Source organism: Helianthus annuus, chromosome 11 (genome assembly GCF_002127325.2).
Source record: "Helianthus annuus cultivar XRQ/B chromosome 11, HanXRQr2.0-SUNRISE, whole genome shotgun sequence".
Classification (NCBI taxonomy): domain Eukaryota; kingdom Viridiplantae; phylum Streptophyta; class Magnoliopsida; order Asterales; family Asteraceae; genus Helianthus; species Helianthus annuus.
Genome location: NC_035443.2, coordinates 64,670,192 through 64,689,641, shown reverse-complemented (window position 1 = coordinate 64,689,641; position 19,450 = coordinate 64,670,192). Strand labels below are relative to the sequence as shown.

Here is a 19,450-nt window from a genome sequence, read left to right as displayed (position 1 = left end):
AGTATTAAAAACAAAGCTCAAGCCGAGCTAGACTCAAGCTCAAACTCTCATAAGTTAATCAAGCTCATGCTCAAGCCTAGTCTGGCTCAGGTTCCGCTTGTTTGCACCCCTAGTGTGATAACTCAACTCACTTCCTAAAAACCTCCGCTACAGCAACAACCCATATGGAGTAACAACTTGCCACCACATCAAATCGTGTGGCACTGAAAGAGAAATCCCCTCCTTACCGTGGGTGCTCTTAACGTTATATGTCCCATTAAATATGGAGTAAATCCTTAGGATAATCACATTATTTTTTTCATAACAATTGTTACTAAGCTAAACTATTTCATTTGCCTAGGTTTGAACTAATCACATATCGTAACGCAAAATAGAACAGGCTTATATGTTGATTTAAAACAACCGGTAACAATACGATTTGAGCTTCCAACCTGTCTAAAATTTCATTTACTAAGGGGCTCTTTGGCAACAAATGAATAGTTAAGTGCTGAACCAGTAAGAGGTCTGAATCATTAAGTGCTGAACCAGTAAGAGGTTTGAACCATTAAGAGCCTGTATAATGCTTAACCGTTCAGAGGCAAATGTCTGACCATTTCAGATTAGAGGTCTTAACCATTCAAACTCTGTATAAATCTTAACCATTCAGAGGCAAATGTCTGAACCATTAAGACATCTGCTCATGAAACAAACTGAACCGTTAAGTGCTGAACCAGTAAGAGCTCATTAAGAGGTAAACAAACAGCCCTAAAGCTAATTCTTTTTATTTGACCAGATCGTGTATATCATGCATTGCATAATTGGTAAAAATTACCACTTCCATAACCAAAGTTACCATTACACAAACTGACAAACATGTATGTAACAAAGTATTTGCAAACACTTGGTCCACTACTGGAAAACAACACTTTTCAAACATATCAAACCAAATCACTTCTTTTTACTTCACTTGATATACTGAGAGACCCACTTAAACCCATCACCATAACCCATTTTCCTTACAATGCTACACATGAACACCTCGAGGGGCCGAACAGATGTGTTTTCAAGATTCACCTTACCCTTGCCCGTGGTCAAACCAGTTAGGCCCATAAAGTGTCGAAGCTCGTCTTCTGAGGCAGCATAAGGGATGTCAATCTTGTTGCCAAGAATCAAGAAAGGTACTGTAGCTAATGATTCATCGGACAAAAGTGCGTCCAGTTCTTTTTTTGACTCTGCAAATCTTTCCTTGTCATATGCATCCACCAGGTAGACTACAGCATCCACCTTTAAAATCAAGAATTACATTATCGTTTTATTTACATGTTAATATTAATACAATCTAAAGAAAAGGAAAGAGTAAAAAAAAAAGTGTTAACGGGTTAACCTAACCCAATTTCACCTACAAATTCTTGAGCGCTTTTTTGGGTTCTAGCCAACAGATTAACATAAAAGGGAACCATAGACCGTCTTCTTTGTATATTTTATTTTATTTATATATTATAGCTACCCAATAGGTGCAAGTGCCTATGCCTCAAAAAAGTTAAAATGCACCTTTTATTACAAAATAGGCAGGGCATTTTCAAGATTGAAAAAGAAAAAAAGTCATCATCATCATCATACTCGGTAAATCCCACCAATAGTAAAGCTAAGGTCCGGTCTGAGAAGGGTCAGATGTAGACAACCTTACCTCTACTCCGTAGGAATAGAGATGCTTCTTCCAATGAGACCCCCTGGCTCGATAGTAGTTTTGCATCAAGCATTGGACATAAGGCACATAACACTCAGCAATTAAGAAAAAGGCCAATTAAGAAAAAGGCCGATTAGTGCATGTTCTCCTTTGTCTTTCGGCTATCAACGCCACCACATGATGCATGACTAACCATCCCCCTCTTTTAACGTTATTTTCACGAAATTAGTAAATTAACGTTATAATTAGTGCACTTTCACTTTTGCCCCCCGAGCACCTACACATATATACATTATATGCGCATACCGCAAGCGGGGCGTAGAAAAAGAAAAAAAGTAGAACCATATATTCTAAGTTGATCTACATAAAAACCATCTGTACCATCTAATAAAGATCAGATTCAATGCCCTTTTAAGGCAAACACTATCCCCTATTAACTTCAAATTCAAACAACTGTTATTGGTACAGATGTAAAACTAATGCATACATTTCAATAACAAAATCAAAGTCCTATAGATCATAAAAAATGTATGATGCAAATAACAATATACCTTCGCGTAATAATCTTTCCAGACTCGGCGAGCGATCTGATGTCCTCCCAAATCGAAAGCCTTAAACTTAATTTTCCCAATACTCAGTTCTTCAGAAGTTGGATACTGTGTAGGCTGGTGCTGAACTAGTCTCTGCCAAATTTAACCCAACAAACACAAAAAAAAAAAAATCACAACAAACATCAAACACACACACAAAATCACCAAAAAAAAAAAAGAAAAAGAGTAAATTGCCAAAATCGTCCCTAAGGTTTGGGTGTGTTTGTCAGTTTCATCCAAAACAACTTTTTTGTACCATATTGTCCCTCACTTTTGTGATATTTTGTCATTTTCATCCAGACGTCTTAACTTTTTTGCAAAAATCGTCCAAATATTTGACAGAAAATATAAAGCAAATTAGACATTTGGATGAAAATGGCAAAAAATCTCAAAAGTGAAGGGCAATATTGTACAAAAAAGTTGTTTCAGATGAAACTGGCAAACACGACCAAACCTGCCGAAATCTGAGGGACGATTTTGACAGTTTACTCAAATAAAAAAAAAAACATCTGCTAAAATCAACCTAATAAACACAATTTCACAACAAACATCAGCACATACATACATTATATACATACACCATAAACATGAACAAAATCACCAAAAAAAAAAAAAAGAACTTCAGCTAAAATCAACTTAACAGACACAGTTTTACAACAAACATCAACAAAAACATACATAATATGCATACCCTATAAAAATGAACATAATCACAAACATAAAAGAAAACCCCTCTGCTATAATTAACCTAACAAACATCAACCCAAATGCCAAAATAAATAAATAAAAAAACCTCTGCAAAATTCAACCTAACAAATAAAAATTTCACAGAACACATAACATCCATACACTGTAAACATGAACAAATTCACACACACAAAGAATATCACAAACAGATTAAACAAATAAAAAAAAAAACAGAAAACAAACCTCATCTTTCAACATATGAAGCAAAGTGGTTTTTCCAGCATTATCGAGCCCTAGAAACAAGATCTTAGCTTCCTTCTGCCATAGACCTAACGATGCAAGAACTCCATAGAACCAATCGACCAAAAACATGATTGCTTGCTATTCCACTAATATTCAACTGTTTAACCACTTATTTTACACAAAACTTGCAGATATTGAACCAAATCGATCGATTAAACGAACATAGAGGTTCGCAAATCTATCGAACGATGATTCAATTCACAGGTTTTTTATGAATCGCGGCCGTTTTGTCTGATTAGAAAACCTAGTGAGAGAAGATTATAGAACTGGAACATTTATGGCACAAACTGGAGATTTCTGTGCCTATTTACGGGAGTAGTGCTGTCAAACGTGAGCCGTTCGATTTCTTTAGGATGGAAATTGATAAGGGGGAGGGGAGCCTACCCTATCTCTCTACGTTCTTCTCACCTTTTGCGTCTATGCCCATTTTTCAGACGATGCAAGTAAATTGCGCTTTAAGTCTAGCCAATCGCGTTTTTATTCACTATGTAATGGTCCAGGCGCAGATATCTAGTTTCTGGAGATTTTCCGGCCAAATTCTCTAAGGGGCGTTTGGTTCGCGCAATGATTTGGAATTGAAATTGGAATTTGTATAGAAATTAGAATTTGAATGAATTGGATTTGGAATTTAAACATTCCACTTGAAATTGGAAATTGTTGGAATTGGAATCTCAATTCTATTTTGTTGTGTTTGGTTGTCAAATGAATTGGAATCCATCACCCAGACACTCACAACCACCAGTTCGGGTCGAAACGGTTCGGGTCGAAGCGGTTCAATTCGAAACGGTTTATGTCGAAACGGTACGAGTCGAAACGGTTCGCGTCAAAACGGTACGCGTCGAAACAATTCGGGTCGAAACGGTTTGCGTCGAAGCGGTACGGGTTAAAACCGTTCGCGTCGAAGCGGTACGGGTCGAAACCGTTCGCATCGAAATGGTACGGGTCGAACGGTGCGGGTTGAAACGGTTCGGATCGAAAGGGTCGAAGATTCCAATGAATTTACTTTAATTCCTTCACATATAGGAAGGATTTTGAATTCCTTTAGTTAAAGGAACTTAAAGGAATTCATGTCTAATTCCAATTCCAATTCCATAATTCCAATTCCATTGTCAACCAAACACATGAAGATTTGAATTGGGATTCCAATTCCATCAAATTCTGTGAACCAAACATCTTAAAAGATGGAATTCAAATTCCAATTCCCTTAAATTTCATTGAATTCCTGCGAACCAAACGCCCCCTAAATTTCACCAAAGTTCCGGTCAAATTTCTACTTTTATCTAATATAAACTACTTTTCTACACTAATATATTAATATTTTAGATTTTTTGGTACTAATACACCATATTAAATGTTATAGGGTCCTAATAAATCCACATGGAATCATCTTATTCTAACATGGTTGATACGGGCCGTATAAGGTTATACGACCCATATAGAATAAAGTAAACCGACAAAGGTTGTGCCAGCAGTGTGAGAAATCTCCTTTTTTCAAACTGTTTTTACAAAACCTCACACGATTAATTATATATTAAGCAGTTATTGTGTATTTGTAAGGATACAATTATCGTCCGTATGTTGGGGTTTTGTATACAAAGATTGTTACTGCCTTGCGAGGAGTAACATTTCCACAAGTCGGGTTGACAGTACCGTGGGTGGTAATTGGTATGACTTGGAAACAAATGTAATTGCGTGAACGCCCTCAATACTGTACAATGGTTTTTACTTAAACTTGATTGAACTGGGATTCACTCACCAGTATTTCCCACTGACAAAATATTTTTAAACGTGTTTCAGGTAACAAAATGTGAAAGCCAAATAGAAGCCAGCTGGACAGCACTGAAGGCTTGGAAAAGTGGCAATAAAGTTACCTAAAATAAATAGATGTTTTTATTAAATAAAATAGGGTTTATCCCTATGAAAATATGTGTACTTGAAACTTGGGTTTTTCCCATTTATTTAATATATTAAAAGTGTGGTCTTTTACTCTGATAAAATATTTCCTAACTACGGTCCTGTTGTAAATTCCGCTACCAAAATGGATAAACACAAGATACCACCGAAACTGGCCGCGGCCGCCCGTTCCCGGGTTTGTTAGGGGACGAGGGTTGCGATAGAAGGTGGTATCAGAGCTAAGCCACTGATTCAACCACAGAAGTGTTCTGCTGACACCAAAATTTATCTAAAGTATTAGGAAATAAATTACGGAAATATGTGCATATTTGTATTTTATTGTTAAGTGTTATTAGACTATTTGTTAGTTTACAGTATGAGCGACCAAGGATCATCCGACGCGTATCGTCAGTTGTCTGGTTCGCCTAGAAGCGAAGGCGCCTCTTCACAGCCAGCCCTCTCAGGGTATTCTTCTGATAATGAAGAAGGAATATTCGTGTTTAAGGCTCAGTCTGAAGAGCCATTCCCTCCTAAAAAGAGAGGATGGTTTAGTAGGGGAGCACATGAGCGTAGGAAGCGAATGAAAAAGTTACAAGAACAGAGAGCCCTAGCAGCCGCCAAAAGAGAGACAGATGCCCACGCCCAGTACATGATTAATAGGGGTTTAGCCAACTTTCATATCCTAGCAACCACTAAAGCCGACCCTAACCTGTAGCAAATGATGGCACCCCAACCACAACCACCATTTCCTAACCAGCCCATGGAGATAGAAAACCCTGAAAATCAAGTAGAAATGCATGATTTTAACCCGGAGGAGATACCTAGGGTACCAGCACCCAATCCCTTAGACCCAAATTACGACCCGTGGTGGGACGACAATAGGAACTATGTGCAACGTTACCCGATTCCAGAAGACATGCCCATGCCGAATCTAGGAGCATACCCAGGTTTGGACCCTCTAGATCCCTACTACGATAGTGATCAATACATTAGGGAGATCTTAGAGAATCCTTACCCGTACCAGGAACCTGCACCCCAGATTCCAAACCCAGTCTTAGAACCTGCACCCCCAATGAGTGCAGAAAATGTACAAGAACTCAGGACATTTTGTGAGGAAATCTTAGAAACTAGCGAGAGGATGAGACAGGTGGGAGAGCGACTCGTCTGGAAGTACGACGAGCGCAATATGGATTTTTGGATGAATCCATATCCTTGAAAGTGATGGTGGAGGTGATAATAATAATAATAATAATAATAATAATAATAATAATAATAATAATAATAATAATAATAATAATAATAATATAATATATAATACATAATAAATAATATATAATATATAATATACAATATATAATATATAATATATAATATAATATATAATATATAATATATAATATATAATATATAATATATAATATATAATATATAATATATAATATATAATATATAATATGTGTGTTCGACAAAAAAACTTCGGATGCCTACTATGTGACACCTGAGCAAAATCCGCAACAGTCTTGATTTATCACTTCACTCCTTCATGTGTACTTGCCAAATTTCGGGACGAAATTTCTTTCAAGTTGGGGATGATGTGACAACCCGACTCCCAAGGTTAGTGTCGTTTCGTTTCTTGATCTTAACTTCTCTTTATCCCTCGCGAACGCTTCCTTCTATGTTAAACTTGTAAAACGTTTTACTTGATGTTAAACGAAAATGTAATTTGGGTTGGATCGAGTGAATGGTTGGACTATTCTAAGTGGTTAATGTTTGGGTTGGGCCGAATAAGGACTCGGGCCTCACATACACAAACTCCTTTAAGTTGTTGCACATCTCACCTTTTGATAACTCGACCCACACTGTCGGTTCTATGCGAATGCACCGATGTTGATCAGGCCCATATCATGTTGGCCTGCAATGAATAACTTAAACCCATGTGATGACCGGCCTAACAACTCTCAATTATTTAGGTTTGCACATTATTTATAAATTGATTAGCACATGTACGTAACCTCCCTCATAAATTCAAAATCATCATATTGCAAACCCTACTATTCCTCTAAGATTATTATTGACGGCAGAAGGCACCCCCTCCCATATCTCATATTGTTCGATCAGATCAAGGCTTTGGTTAGTAATCTAGTATTTGTGTTAATTCTACTTGTGTGATCTTGTTATGTGTGTGTTGATGTTCAATGAATGTGTATGTGAATTGCGATTAATATATCAGTTAGTAGTAGTGATATATATATATATATATAATGTAAGTATCTATAGAAAACCCACTTTAATTTAAAAAACCCGGGAAACTCAAAGCTCCCGATGTTTTTTTATCTTGAAAAAATTTACACATGTTATATACATGTTTTTAAGGGTTTTAGGCAAAAAAAAAATCAAAAAAGCGCCGAGTAGATATTTTTAAAAAAAATAAACAAGTTTTGGTGTAACACATGTTACAAATATGTCAGATGAATGTAACATGTGTTACACCAAAACTTGTTTATTTTTTTTTTAAAATATCTACTCGGCGCTTTTTTGATTTTTTTTGCCCAAAACCCTTAAAAACATGTATATAACATGTGTAAATTTTTTCAAGATAAAAAAACATCGGGAGTTTTGAGTTTCCCGGGTTTTCTAAATTAAAGTGGGTTGTCTATACATCCTTCCCCTATATATATATATATATATATATATATATATATATATATATATATATATATATATATATATATATATATATATATATATATATATATATATGCACAGATTAATTGAATATGCGTTTGGATCATTCGAATTCATGGCACGATATATTGATAGTATGAAGCTGTTTGTATGCATGGATCATATATGGGGGAATGTCATTAGAATTAAGGTGCTTGTGATTAGGGGTTTATTGTGAAGATGAGTTACCTGATGTTAACGAGTATGAACTACAAATTGTTTCAAGATTCATGGTTACCAATGATGGTCAATATTTGCTTTGATTGTACGGTTCTGTTGATGATGATTTTCATGAAATTCATAAGATGATTAAACAAAGTTAAAACACTATGGTATGAAGTTATTGTTGCTGAATAATGGTTAATCGATTGCATGATTTATTTGCTAATTCGATCGTTGTTGTGTATATGGGATTCAGATTGTGTTGATAAAAACATGCTGATGAATTGATAGCTTGATTTGGAACATCCATATTTTCTGATTTAAATAGGATTAAAAATTGTTAGCGGTGATTGTTGCAAAAGTCAAGGAATTGATTACTAGGATATGTATCAGTTTGACACGTTTCCAAGATTGAGGTTATGATAATAAGTTAAGTCACACATATAATTAGCCTATGAAATTGGATCACACACATATAACCGAACTGAATTTGGGCCGTTCTGTTTAGAGCTGGGCCACAAATTTAATTATTCACATAAAAGGGGACCGGTTCTCATACCCAGTTGAGTCTTGGGCCAATCGGACGACACAACCGTTTGTAAAGGACTTGCGTAGACATGAGCAGGAAACCATTAGACAGAATTCAGTTGGGCCACCCTATTGACTTAATTACACCAGGCCCAAATCGCACGACGCAAGCCCGTACGCACAGCTTGGTTGGGCCTCTGCTATGATCGGGATTACTGTTAAACTGGGCCGGCGTTGTGGGCCAGCAGTTGGGTCGGGTTGTACGTTTAGTGTTGACCCACGGTTGTGTTATTGGATCACCAAATGGGTTGGAGTGGGGAAGGCTTGGGCCGCGAGTAAAACTCCGGGTTGTAAAATGTATTTGATTTATTTGTATAAGGTTGCGAAGTGTCTATGTGAGACGTGAACATGCTATGTGAAATATATGAAAACCAAACGTTTATTTGGTGATTACGTGTAATTGTTACAAGTGTATGTTGCATGTGCGATTTGAAAAAAAAATGAGATTCTAACGATTAGTGATAACCACATTAGGAACTAATTGATCAACTTGGAATACGTGCATTGATCTTACCGAGCAAACCAAAGGTGAGTTCACTACTTTGAGCATGCGTCCCGGTGGTTGGGACAGTCGGTGGGTATCCCGGGGAGGGATAAGTCTTTTGGGTAAAAACTGGTATATATTGGATAATATTCTCATCCTATCATTCTTAAGTCCCATCTTTTGTTACCGGGGAGGTAACGGGGTATTAGTTGGTAGCGCTACTTGGGTTTGGCACCCTCACGCCGTACCGGGGAGGACGGTTGTGAACTAATTACCCAGTTGGGCCCAGTGCTTTGATAGGAGCACTGGGGAAAAGGGCAAAACATACATTAGGAGCCGTCTTGTTCAGTATCGAGATATTATCAATATTACTTGCTTTTGTTAACGAACCGAATAATCATTTGGTAACCAACGTTTTCATAAACTGTGAACTCGCCAGCTTTGTCTGATACACTTGTTGCATGCTCGCAGGTCGTTAGGTATCTTGGATTTGGAGACTTGCCGTCTGGAGGAGCAGGAGTGGTCATGGGTCGACTGAAGAGACTCATGTGATAATTTGTTTACTATTACATATTGGCTTTCGAACAACTTAATTATGGTTTATAATTTACTTCCAGTGAACATATTGAATTTCGTATAAACTTGTGATGGGATTGTTATTAATAATTGAGAATTTTATTTTGAAACTTGTGGGTTCAATGTAATTAGTGGCTCACTGTCAGTACGTCACACGCCTATCAGGGACACTCCCTATGTGGTATTTTGGGGGTGTGACATACTACTAGTAGTATAATTTCCATTTCAGCTGTATTGTAATTTTAATTTCCAGTATTGGTTTGTAGTAGATGCATATATATAAAAAGAGTAAGTCGTAATGATCGACGTTTTTGACCAATATACGTGTTGTGTGAATGGTTGTATCAACTATTATTTTGTGATATTAATACGTGGTAAATGTTTAAAATTCAGATGGACAACGAAGTGAACCAGGAAAACCAGAATGATAATATCCAGAACGACAATAACCCGATTAATGAGAATCCAAACAACAATAACAATGGAAACCAAGTGGATAATAGTGTCATCCAACACATAGTGGCACAAGGAATAATAGATGCAATGCCATTTATTGTTCAAACTGTTAAGGAAGCGGATAATAAAAGTAAGCATAGCAGTAAGCAACCAACTAAACCTGAATACAGCGTGAACAATGGACCTGTACTTCAAGCGCCCATTCCGAAAAGAAGAAGAACCATGCATTATGGTTGTTCTTATAAAGAATTCTGGTCCTGCAAACCAATAGAATTCTCGGGCAATGAAGGACCCATTGCAGCTCTACGCTGGATAGAAAAGACTGAGGCTGTTTTGAAAATAAGCAAGTGTGCGGAAGAGGATAAGATAATGTTTGCTTCTAATCTGCTTAAGAACTCAGCCTTAGAATGGTGGAACACTATCCTCCAGTCAAGAGGAAGTGATAGGGTTTACAACATGGAATGGGAGTAATTTAAGAATATGGTAGAAAGGAAACTCTGCCCTCCCAATGAAAAGGAACAGATAGCGAATAAGTTCCTGAACCTTAGAATGACCGGGGTAGATAGTAAGGGTTATACTACCACATTCTTTGAATATGCTAGAATAGTACTAACCCTTGCATCACCGGAACCAGTGTTAATCTCCCGTTACATATGGGAATTAATCGGAGAGATTAGGCATTTAGTCAAGGCAGCTAGACCTCAAACCATAGACGAAGCCGTAGAACTAGCAAATACCTTGACAGATGAGTTAGTCCGTACGTGAGAAGAAGACCAGAGGAGAAATCTAGCTCAGAGGCTTACCCAGGAATTTCGTTATGGTAATTCCAACTGTAGGAACGTAGGTTCTACCTCTGCACCGTACTGCAAGGCTTGTAAGAAGAAGCATTCGGGAAAATGCTCCACTTAATGCAATTTCTGCAAGATACCAGGACACAAGGAAGAAGATTGCAGGAGGAAACCTAATAATGGGATGTGCTTCAACTGTGGAGAAAAAGGTCACATCAAGCCCAACTGTCCGAAACTAGTTCCAGCCATGGGCAACAAGAACACCAAAAATGCTAGAGCATTTGTTCTAACTACAGATGAAGCCAAGATGATTCCGGATGTGATAGCCGGTATATTTTTCGTTAATGATGTTTTTGCTAAAGTATTATTTGACTCTGGTGCAAACCAAAGTTTTATTAATACTTCGTTTTGCAAACTTCTAAATCAACCATTAACTAAACTCTCACAAGATTGTCTAGTAGAAACAACCAATGGGGAAGCCATTAAGATTTCTGAAATCTTGCAGGGAGCAAGAATAGAGTTTTTAAATCAAAAATTTATTGCAAACCTTTACTCAATGAATCTGGTAGGATTCGATGTTGTATTAGGAATGGATTGGTTAATAGCCAATAAAGCCAGTATTTTATGTGATAAAAAATCAATTCAAGTAAATTCACCCAGGGGTGAAAAGATCACAATTAAAGGAGATAAACCATCTAGATCCACGAAATTCGTCTCTGTGATGAAAACATCAAGTTATATAAGAAAAAAGTCATTAGTGTATTTGATTTCCATAATCACTAACACTAAAGGAAAAGAACTAAAGGATATTCCAGTAGTATCCCAGTTTTCAGATGTCTTTCCAGAAGAATTGCCAGGATTGCCGCCAGATGGAGAAGTTGAATTCAGAATCCATCTGCTACCCGGAACAACACCAATTGCCAAAGCACCTTACCGTTTGGCACCCGCAGAAATGCAAGAGTTGAAGAAAAAATTAGAAGAATTGTTAGAGAAAGGATTTATACAGCCAAGTTCATCGCCATGGGGAGCACCGATTTTATTCGTTAAAAAGAAAGACGGATCGATGCGCATGTGCATTGATTACCGTGAATTAAACAAGGTCATGATTAAGAATCGGTATCCATTACCAAGAATTGATGATCTGTTTGATCAATTGCAAGGAGCTCGATTTTTCTCTAAAATCGATTTAAGGTCAGGATATCATCAATTAAAGGTACGGACATTCCTAAGACCGCATTCAGAACAAGGTACGGCCATTATGAATTTACTGTCATGCCATTTGGTTTAACCAATGCCCCAGCTGCATTTATGGACATGATGAACCGAATATGTAAGCCATATCTGGATAAATTCATAATTGTCTTTATAGATGATATTCTCATTTACTCTAAGAGTAAAGAAGAACATGCAAAACATTTGCACGCACTTTTAAGTTTACTAAGAAAGGAAAAGCATTATGTTATATTTTCAATGTGCGAGTTTTGGTTAGAACAGGTACAGTTTCTTGGAAATTTAGTCAACCATGAAGGAATCCATGTGGATCCCACCAAGATCAAGGCAATCACTAAATGGAAGATCCCCGAGTCACCAACCGAGGTTAGAAGTTTCTTAGGATTGGCCGGTTATTATAGGAGATTCATTCAGATTTTTCTAGAACAGCCATTCCCTTAACTAAGCTAACCTGTAAATCTGTTAAGTTTGAATGGGGACCGAAACAGGAAGAAGCTTTTAGAATTCTTAAGCAAAGATTAACCCATGCACCCATACTAGCGTTACCAGAAGGAACTGAAGACTTTGTAGTCTATTGTGACGCTTCTAAGTTAGGTTATGAATGTGTGTTAATGCAACGTCAAAAGGTTATAGCTTATGTATCTAGACAACTTAAGAATCATGAAGAGAATTATTCAACTCATGATTTGGAATTAGGAGCCATAATTTTTGCCCTGAAAATTTGGAGACATTACCTTTATGGTAGTAAGTTTACCATTTTCACAGACCATAAGAGTTTAAGGTATGTTTTCGGACAAAAGGAGCTGAATATGAGACAAAGACGCTGGATGGAAATTCTTAGTGATTATGATTGTAATATCCAGTATCATGCTGGAAAGGCAAATGTAGTGGCTGATGCGTTAAGTCGAAAATATCATGAGAAGCCAAAAAGGGTACGTTCTCTTAAATTAAATCTACAAGTAGATTTAAATGATCAGATTAGAGAAGCACAAATGGAATGATTAAGGAATTAGAATAAGGAACAAATGGAATTTGGAGATTCCATAAGAAAAGAATGTGGATACCTAAATTAGGAATCGTACGCCACCGTATCTTAGAAGAAGCCAATAAGTCTAAATATACGATGCATCCTGGAAGTGATAAAATGTATCAGGATTTAAGAAAGAATTTCTGGTGGATAGGAATGAAGAAGGATATAGCAGCTTATTTTTCTAAGTGTTAAACCTGTTCACAAGTCAAAGCTGAACATCAGAAACCCTCAGGATTGCTGCAACAGTTAGAAATGCCCGTTTAGAAATGGGAATTGATAACAATGGATTTTGTTACCAAATTACCCAAGACAAGAAAAGGTAATGATACAATCTGGGTGATTGTAGATAGGCTAACTAAGTCAGCTCATTTCCTACCAATGAAGGAAACTTTCAGTATGGAACAATTAGCTAAATTATATGTAAATGAAATAGTTTCATTACATGGAATTCCTTTATCAATTGTTTCTGATAGGGACAGTCGTTTTACCTCTTATTTTTGGGCAAGTTTCCAAAAAGCAATGGGAACCAAGTTGAACCTAAGCACCGCTTATCATCCTCAAACGGACGGACAAAACGAAAGAACAATTCAGACAATGGAAGATATGCTTAGAGCTTGTGTAACTGATTTCAGAGGTAATTGGGACGATCATTTACCATTAATAGAAGTTTCTTATAATAACAGTTATCACACGAATATCAACGCTGCACCATTTGAAGCACTTTATGGACGAAAGTGTCGAACCCCAGTTTGTTGGACAGAAATTGGGGAAAAGCAACTCTCTGGACCTAAAATAGTACAAGAGACAACCGAAAAGATCATTCAAGTCAAGGAACGACTGAAAGCAGCACGTGATCGACAAAAGAGCTATGCTGATAATAGACGCAAACCTTCGGAATTTCAAGTAGGAGATAAAGTGTTATTGAAAGTCTCTCCTTGGAAAGGAGAAGTCAGATTTATCAAAAGAGGAATGCTAAGTCCCAGGTATGTTGGACCTTTTGAGATTATTAGAAAAATAGGACTTGTAGCTTATCAGCTACAACTGCCAGAGGAAATGGCAGGAATACATGATGTATTTCATGTATCTAATCTCAAGAAATGCTTAGCTAATGAATCTCTTGTAGTACCTCTTAAGGATATAGAAGTAAATGAACAACTTAAATTTATAGAAAGCCTCTACAAATTGAAGACAGGAAAGTCAAGAACCTCAAGCATAAGAGATTAGTTCTGGTCAAAGTGAAATAGGACTCCAAAAGAGGACCAGAATACACATGGGAGCTTGAATCAGAAATGCAAAGGAAATATCCACACCTGTTCCAGTATATCTCGAGGACGAGCTCTAAAACAAGGTGGGGAGGATATAACAACCCTCGAAATATTTCCGACACCCTAAAAATAATTAGAACATCCCAATATATCCTAAAATACACCCAATACGTAAAAACGGACCCCGAATACCTTAATTTTTATTAAAATAAATTAAAAACAAGAAAATAGGGGCTCTGGCGGGCCGCGACAAACTTCACTTGACCCTACGAAGCTATACCGGTGAAGGCATAACACCCGGCGAAGCTATACCGATGAATACGCAATCTTAGGCCCAATGACCCTACCTCGCGGGCCGCGAAAGCCCGTCCTGACTACGTCGCGGGGCGCGAGAGTCCAACGAAACAGCCCTATAAATTGCTTTGCTCGGCCTTCAGTCGAAACTCGCTCACGATCTTTTCTTTCTCTCAATTTTCGCATAGTAGGGATAATTCTCGGATATAACACCCCCTAACTAACGAAGTTCTGCTCCATCGTATTAGATACGCTGCCCGATTGATCTAGGGTTCCGTAACGGCTGTCGTGGTTCTGCCCGACGTAGTCGTTGGAATGTCGTCTCGGGGAGGGTATTACTAATGTTAAAATGGGTTATTATACTGACGCGTGTGCATTTGTGTAATTTATAGATTGTCACTAGGAAACCCTTACAGAAAACCTAAGACAGCAATGTGAGTAATCTCCTTTTTGCAAACTGTTTTTACAAAACCTCACACGATTAATTATATATTATATTAAGCAGTTATTGAGTATTTGTAAAGATACAATTGTCGTCAGTATGTTGGGGTTTTGTATACAAAATTTGTTACTGCCTTGTGAGGAGTAACATTTCCACAAGTCGGGTTGACAGCACCGTGGGTGGTAATTGGTATGACTTGGAAACAAATGTAATTGCGTGAACGCCCTCAATACTGTACAATGATTTTTACTTAAACTTGATTAAACTGGGATTCACTCACCAGTATTTCCCACTGACAAAATATTTTTAAACGTGTTTCAGGTAACAAAATGTGAAAGCCAAATAGAAGCCAGCTGGACAACACTGAAGGCTTGGAAAAGTGGCAATAAAGTTACCTAAAATAAATAGATGTTTTTTTTAAATAAAATGGGGGTTATCCCTATGAAAATGTGTGTACTTGAAACTTGGGTTTTTCCCATGTATTTAATATATTAAAAGTGTGGTATTTTACTCTGATAAAATATTTCCTAACTATGGTCCTGATGTAAATTCTGCTGCCAAAATGGATAAACAGAAGATACCACCGAAACTGGCCACGGCCGCCCGTTCCCGGGGACGGGGGTTGCGACAACATATTATACGACGATGTTATACGGGTCGTATATAGTTATACGGCCCGTATACAATGAATTTCGTTTATTTTAATGTTTTATTACTATTTGACGCAACGTATTATTCCTCGATTCACGTGCGAGTACACGTAAGATTCTCTGATTTGATGTTATATTCCTAGATTCTCGTGCGAGTTATGTGATTAGACGTTAGATTCCTCGATATTCGTGCGAGTTATTTGATTCGACGTTAGATTCCTCGATTCGCGTGTTAATCATTTGAAACAATGTAATATTCCGTAAAATTCTCTATATAAACGACACTAATTGCATTCATTTTCATTCAACTTCTATTCGTTTCTTCTATTTTCTCTGTATTCAATTTATTTACGCTATAATGTCGGGTTGGGGTGACTTTTTTAATGTGTTTGATAACGAGGCGAATCAGGGGAGTTATGATAACAATGAAGATAAGAAAGCGGGCGTGTTTGATCTGAATGCTCCGTTCGATCCCATTCTTGCGTCTGATGTAGGTCAGGATACTTGGGGTTTGGATGCCTTTCAGCCTAATTATGCTGGTTATTATCCATCGCAACACCCGGTTAATTTTGAAGCCCCTCCTGTTAGTGTTGGACCGCCGACTGATAGTTCTCATTCTCCTCCCATAAGTGGTGGACCGCCCGAGGGTCCAAATGCTAACCAAGAACCTAGTGAGTTTTAAAACAAGCTGGTATAACATTTAATTATACGTTTATTTGTTGTACGTTAACTATTTTAGTGTTTTTATGTTTGATGTTGTTTTTATTAAAATCTTAGATTAGGGTTGCTCAACGGGTCGTGTTCGCGGGTTGGTGGGTTCAACCCGACCTGAACCTGAAAATTTTACACAAACCCGAACCCGACCCGAACCCGAAGCCGAAAATCGTATCATACATAAGAACCCGAACACGACCCGAAGTTTCATGGGTTGACTCGAACACGACCCATTCAACCCGAATTTTTTTTTTCTGAAATTAATATATTAAATTTAAAATTTACTTAAAAACACAGATATATATAATAAGATCATATTTAAATTATAAAATCTATGTTAATTTCTCTTTTTAAGTTATAATCATGGCATAAAAATACGCACCCCATTTAATTTATGACGTAAAATATATTGTAAAAAATATAATATAGTATAAATATGTAACGGGTCAACCCACCAACCTGACTCGTTAACCCAAACGGGTTCGCAGGTTCAACCTGAAACTGATCCGAACCCGGTTATACTAAAACTAAACCGATGGGTTAATCATTTGAGTTAATAATTAATTGACACATATAAGTGTTTTTGTTAGAAATTCGCTAGCATGGATGAATTGGTAGAGTGGTGTAGAGACGTCGGACGCGAAAATGGCTACGCCCTCGTCACCAAACGCACTATCTACGATAAACCCCCAAGCGGTCAGCCGTTAAAAATTTGGCTTACGTGCGATTGTGCCGGCGAGTACAAATCAACAGCCACGATCAGACGCAGCGGGACCAGGAAAATCGGTTGCAAGTTCCAACTGATTGGAACATACAGAAAGAGGTTAGGTTATTGGGATCTAAGGGTTGAGGAAGCTAAACATAACCACGAACCATCTCTGTATCCAGAGGCTCATCCGTCCCTAATGAGGCTGACTCCATCGGAAGAGAGGACGGTGGAGCAAATGATGCATCAGAACATAAAACCACGAGACATTCTTGCTGCCATTAAAGAACAGAACCCCCATAATGTCTCAACAAGAAACACCATATACAACGCTCGAGCCAAATTGGGTCAAATGGAACAAGTCGGCGAGACTCCAATGCAGATACTTTACGACCGGTTGGAGAAGATTGGGTTTGTTTTTTACCATAGAACATCTCAAAACGGCGAACGGGTCGAGGATGTTTTCTTCATCCACCCGGAGTCGAACATGTTGTGGCACGCCTTCCCGCATGTGTTGCTTATAGACTCGACCTACAAGACGAATTGGTACAAGATGCCGTTAGTCCAGATTATCGGTGTTACATCCACGTTGATGTCGTTTTCCATTGCTCATGCGTTCGTAAGCAACGAGAAACAGGAAAACTTCACATGGGTTCTACAGAGGTTGAAACACTCATTAGACAGTGTTATGGAACCCCGTGTAATAGTAACGGATAGAGATCGTGCCCTAATGAACGCATGTGCAACCGTGTTTCCCAGGGCTAGACATTCATTGTGTAGGTGGCACATACAGCAAAACATCTTCAAACATTGCAGGCAAAGCTTTAAAACAGAAGAAAGTTGGGAAAGGTTTCTTTACAAGTGGCGCAAGCTAATTAACTCAACGACCGATCTTGACTACAACTACTGGTATATGAGCGAATACGATCAAAGTTGCCAAGTAAAGAAACCGACGGTAAGTTTTATATTATTTTTGTTTAATAATCGTATTTATTTGACTTGTCTTAACTGCACTTGACTTTGATTATAGAGATTATGGACTATTTGGATTCAATCTGGTTACAACCATATAGAGACCGGTTTGTTTCGTTCTGGAACGACCAACATCTGAACTTTGGTCAACGTACAACGAACAGGGCAGAGGGTCAACATGCCCTTTTGAAGTAGTACCTAGGCGACTCTAATTACACCTTGGAGAAAGCGGTACCACTTATTGATAAGCTTATAAGAAACCAGGTGACAGAAATAAAAGGCGGCATTGAAACAAGCAGGAGCCGAACATTGGGTCCACATAACAAACCAATATTTAATCTCCTACGAAAGAAGGTTTCACATGCCTGCCTAGACTTGATATCCGCCGAAGTAAATGAAATAGAAAAATTAAAGTTATCTAACGGTACATGCGCGTGCCGTTTATATACAAGCTGTGGGTTGCCGAGCGTGTGTCGGTTGGAACCGTATACAACGAATGGTAATACATTATTCGACCAACCACATTTTATAATCATAGCATTTCATCACGCAAATCTAATTGACGTTTTATGTTGTTTTTTGATATCTTTCTTAGGTCAAATGATCTCGTTGAAGTTGATAGATCCTTTTGGGAGAAAGTTAAATTTGGACTCCATACTGAAACCAAGCGAGGTGGACTGTTTCGACTTAGACGGCGAACTTGCGCTTCTCAAACAACATTTAAGTGCCTAGCCGAGAGAAGTCAAGAAAAACCTGCTTCAAAAGATGAAGGAGTTGGTACAACTCAATAAGATGAAGCTCAAACAACCAGTTGTGCAAAAAAACATACGAGGTCGTCCAACTTTAAAAGCTCAGCAACAAAGGAAGGATGATTCGTTTACGGAGCCTTCAAGACACAGCTTTTTTACAACGTAGGACGAGTATAGTGTAGGATCGGTTTCGCGACCTGAATGAGTCGTTCGGAAGAGCTCTAATTCGTTTCAGAGGCGGAAACTAAGAAACGAGCTTGAAAACAGCTAGAAAATCACTTTAATCCTCTTTTTCATTCAATAAACATCGTTTACAATGAGAGGAAATACCGGCAGCACCTCGGTATCAAATTACACGTCCATTACAAATGACATCGTTTGAATGATATATATAGTAGAAGCTTTACCGTTTGAACATGCTCAAACGGACACTCATCACTCAAACGGAAGGCCTCAAACGGTCACCACTCAAACGACCTTC

The 19,450-nt window shown here is 37.8% G+C and overlaps 2 protein-coding genes across 2 annotated transcripts; one reads left to right on the top strand and one right to left on the bottom strand.

The window, feature by feature from the left end:
* Window positions 1-776: 776 nt before the first annotated feature.
* Window positions 777-3,597, bottom strand: LOC110890568 (GTP-binding protein SAR1A). Its single transcript, XM_022138180.2, has 3 exons — window positions 3,187-3,597; window positions 2,218-2,349; window positions 777-1,263 (listed from the first exon to the last, which is right to left on the bottom strand). Exons 1-3 carry the CDS (start codon window positions 3,313-3,315, stop codon window positions 943-945), a joined length of 582 nt encoding a protein of 193 aa, XP_021993872.1. The 5' UTR covers window positions 3,316-3,597; the 3' UTR covers window positions 777-942.
* Window positions 3,598-16,186: 12,589 nt separating this feature from the next.
* On the top strand, window positions 16,187-18,359 carry LOC110888465 (PKS-NRPS hybrid synthetase CHGG_01239-like). Its single transcript, XM_022135991.1, has 4 exons — window positions 16,187-16,499; window positions 16,611-16,636; window positions 17,133-18,203; window positions 18,279-18,359. The coding sequence occupies exons 1-4, from the start codon at window positions 16,187-16,189 to the stop codon at window positions 18,357-18,359; spliced, it is 1,491 nt and encodes a 496-aa protein (XP_021991683.1).
* The last annotated feature ends 1,091 nt before the right edge of the window (window positions 18,360-19,450 follow it).

Excerpts from the sequence above, each read along its gene's own strand:
- LOC110890568 (XM_022138180.2), bottom strand. The coding sequence starts at position 3,315 with ATGTTTTTGGTCGATTGGTTCTATGGAGTTCTTGCATCGTTAGGTCTA. Across the intron at positions 2,350-3,186 it reads TTCATATGTTGAAAGATGAG|AGACTAGTTCAGCACCAGCC; the intron begins GTTTGTTTTCTG and ends TAAATTTGGCAG. Across the intron at positions 1,264-2,217 it reads GGAAAGATTATTACGCGAAG|GTGGATGCTGTAGTCTACCT; the intron begins GTATATTGTTAT and ends TTGATTTTAAAG.
- LOC110888465 (XM_022135991.1), top strand. The coding sequence starts at position 16,187 with ATGTCGGGTTGGGGTGACTTTTTTAATGTGTTTGATAACGAGGCGAAT. Across the intron at positions 16,500-16,610 it reads AAATGCTAACCAAGAACCTA|GGTTGCTCAACGGGTCGTGT; the intron begins GTGAGTTTTAAA and ends ATCTTAGATTAG. Across the intron at positions 16,637-17,132 it reads TCAACGGGTCGTGTTCGCGG|AAATTCGCTAGCATGGATGA; the intron begins GTTGGTGGGTTC and ends TGTTTTTGTTAG.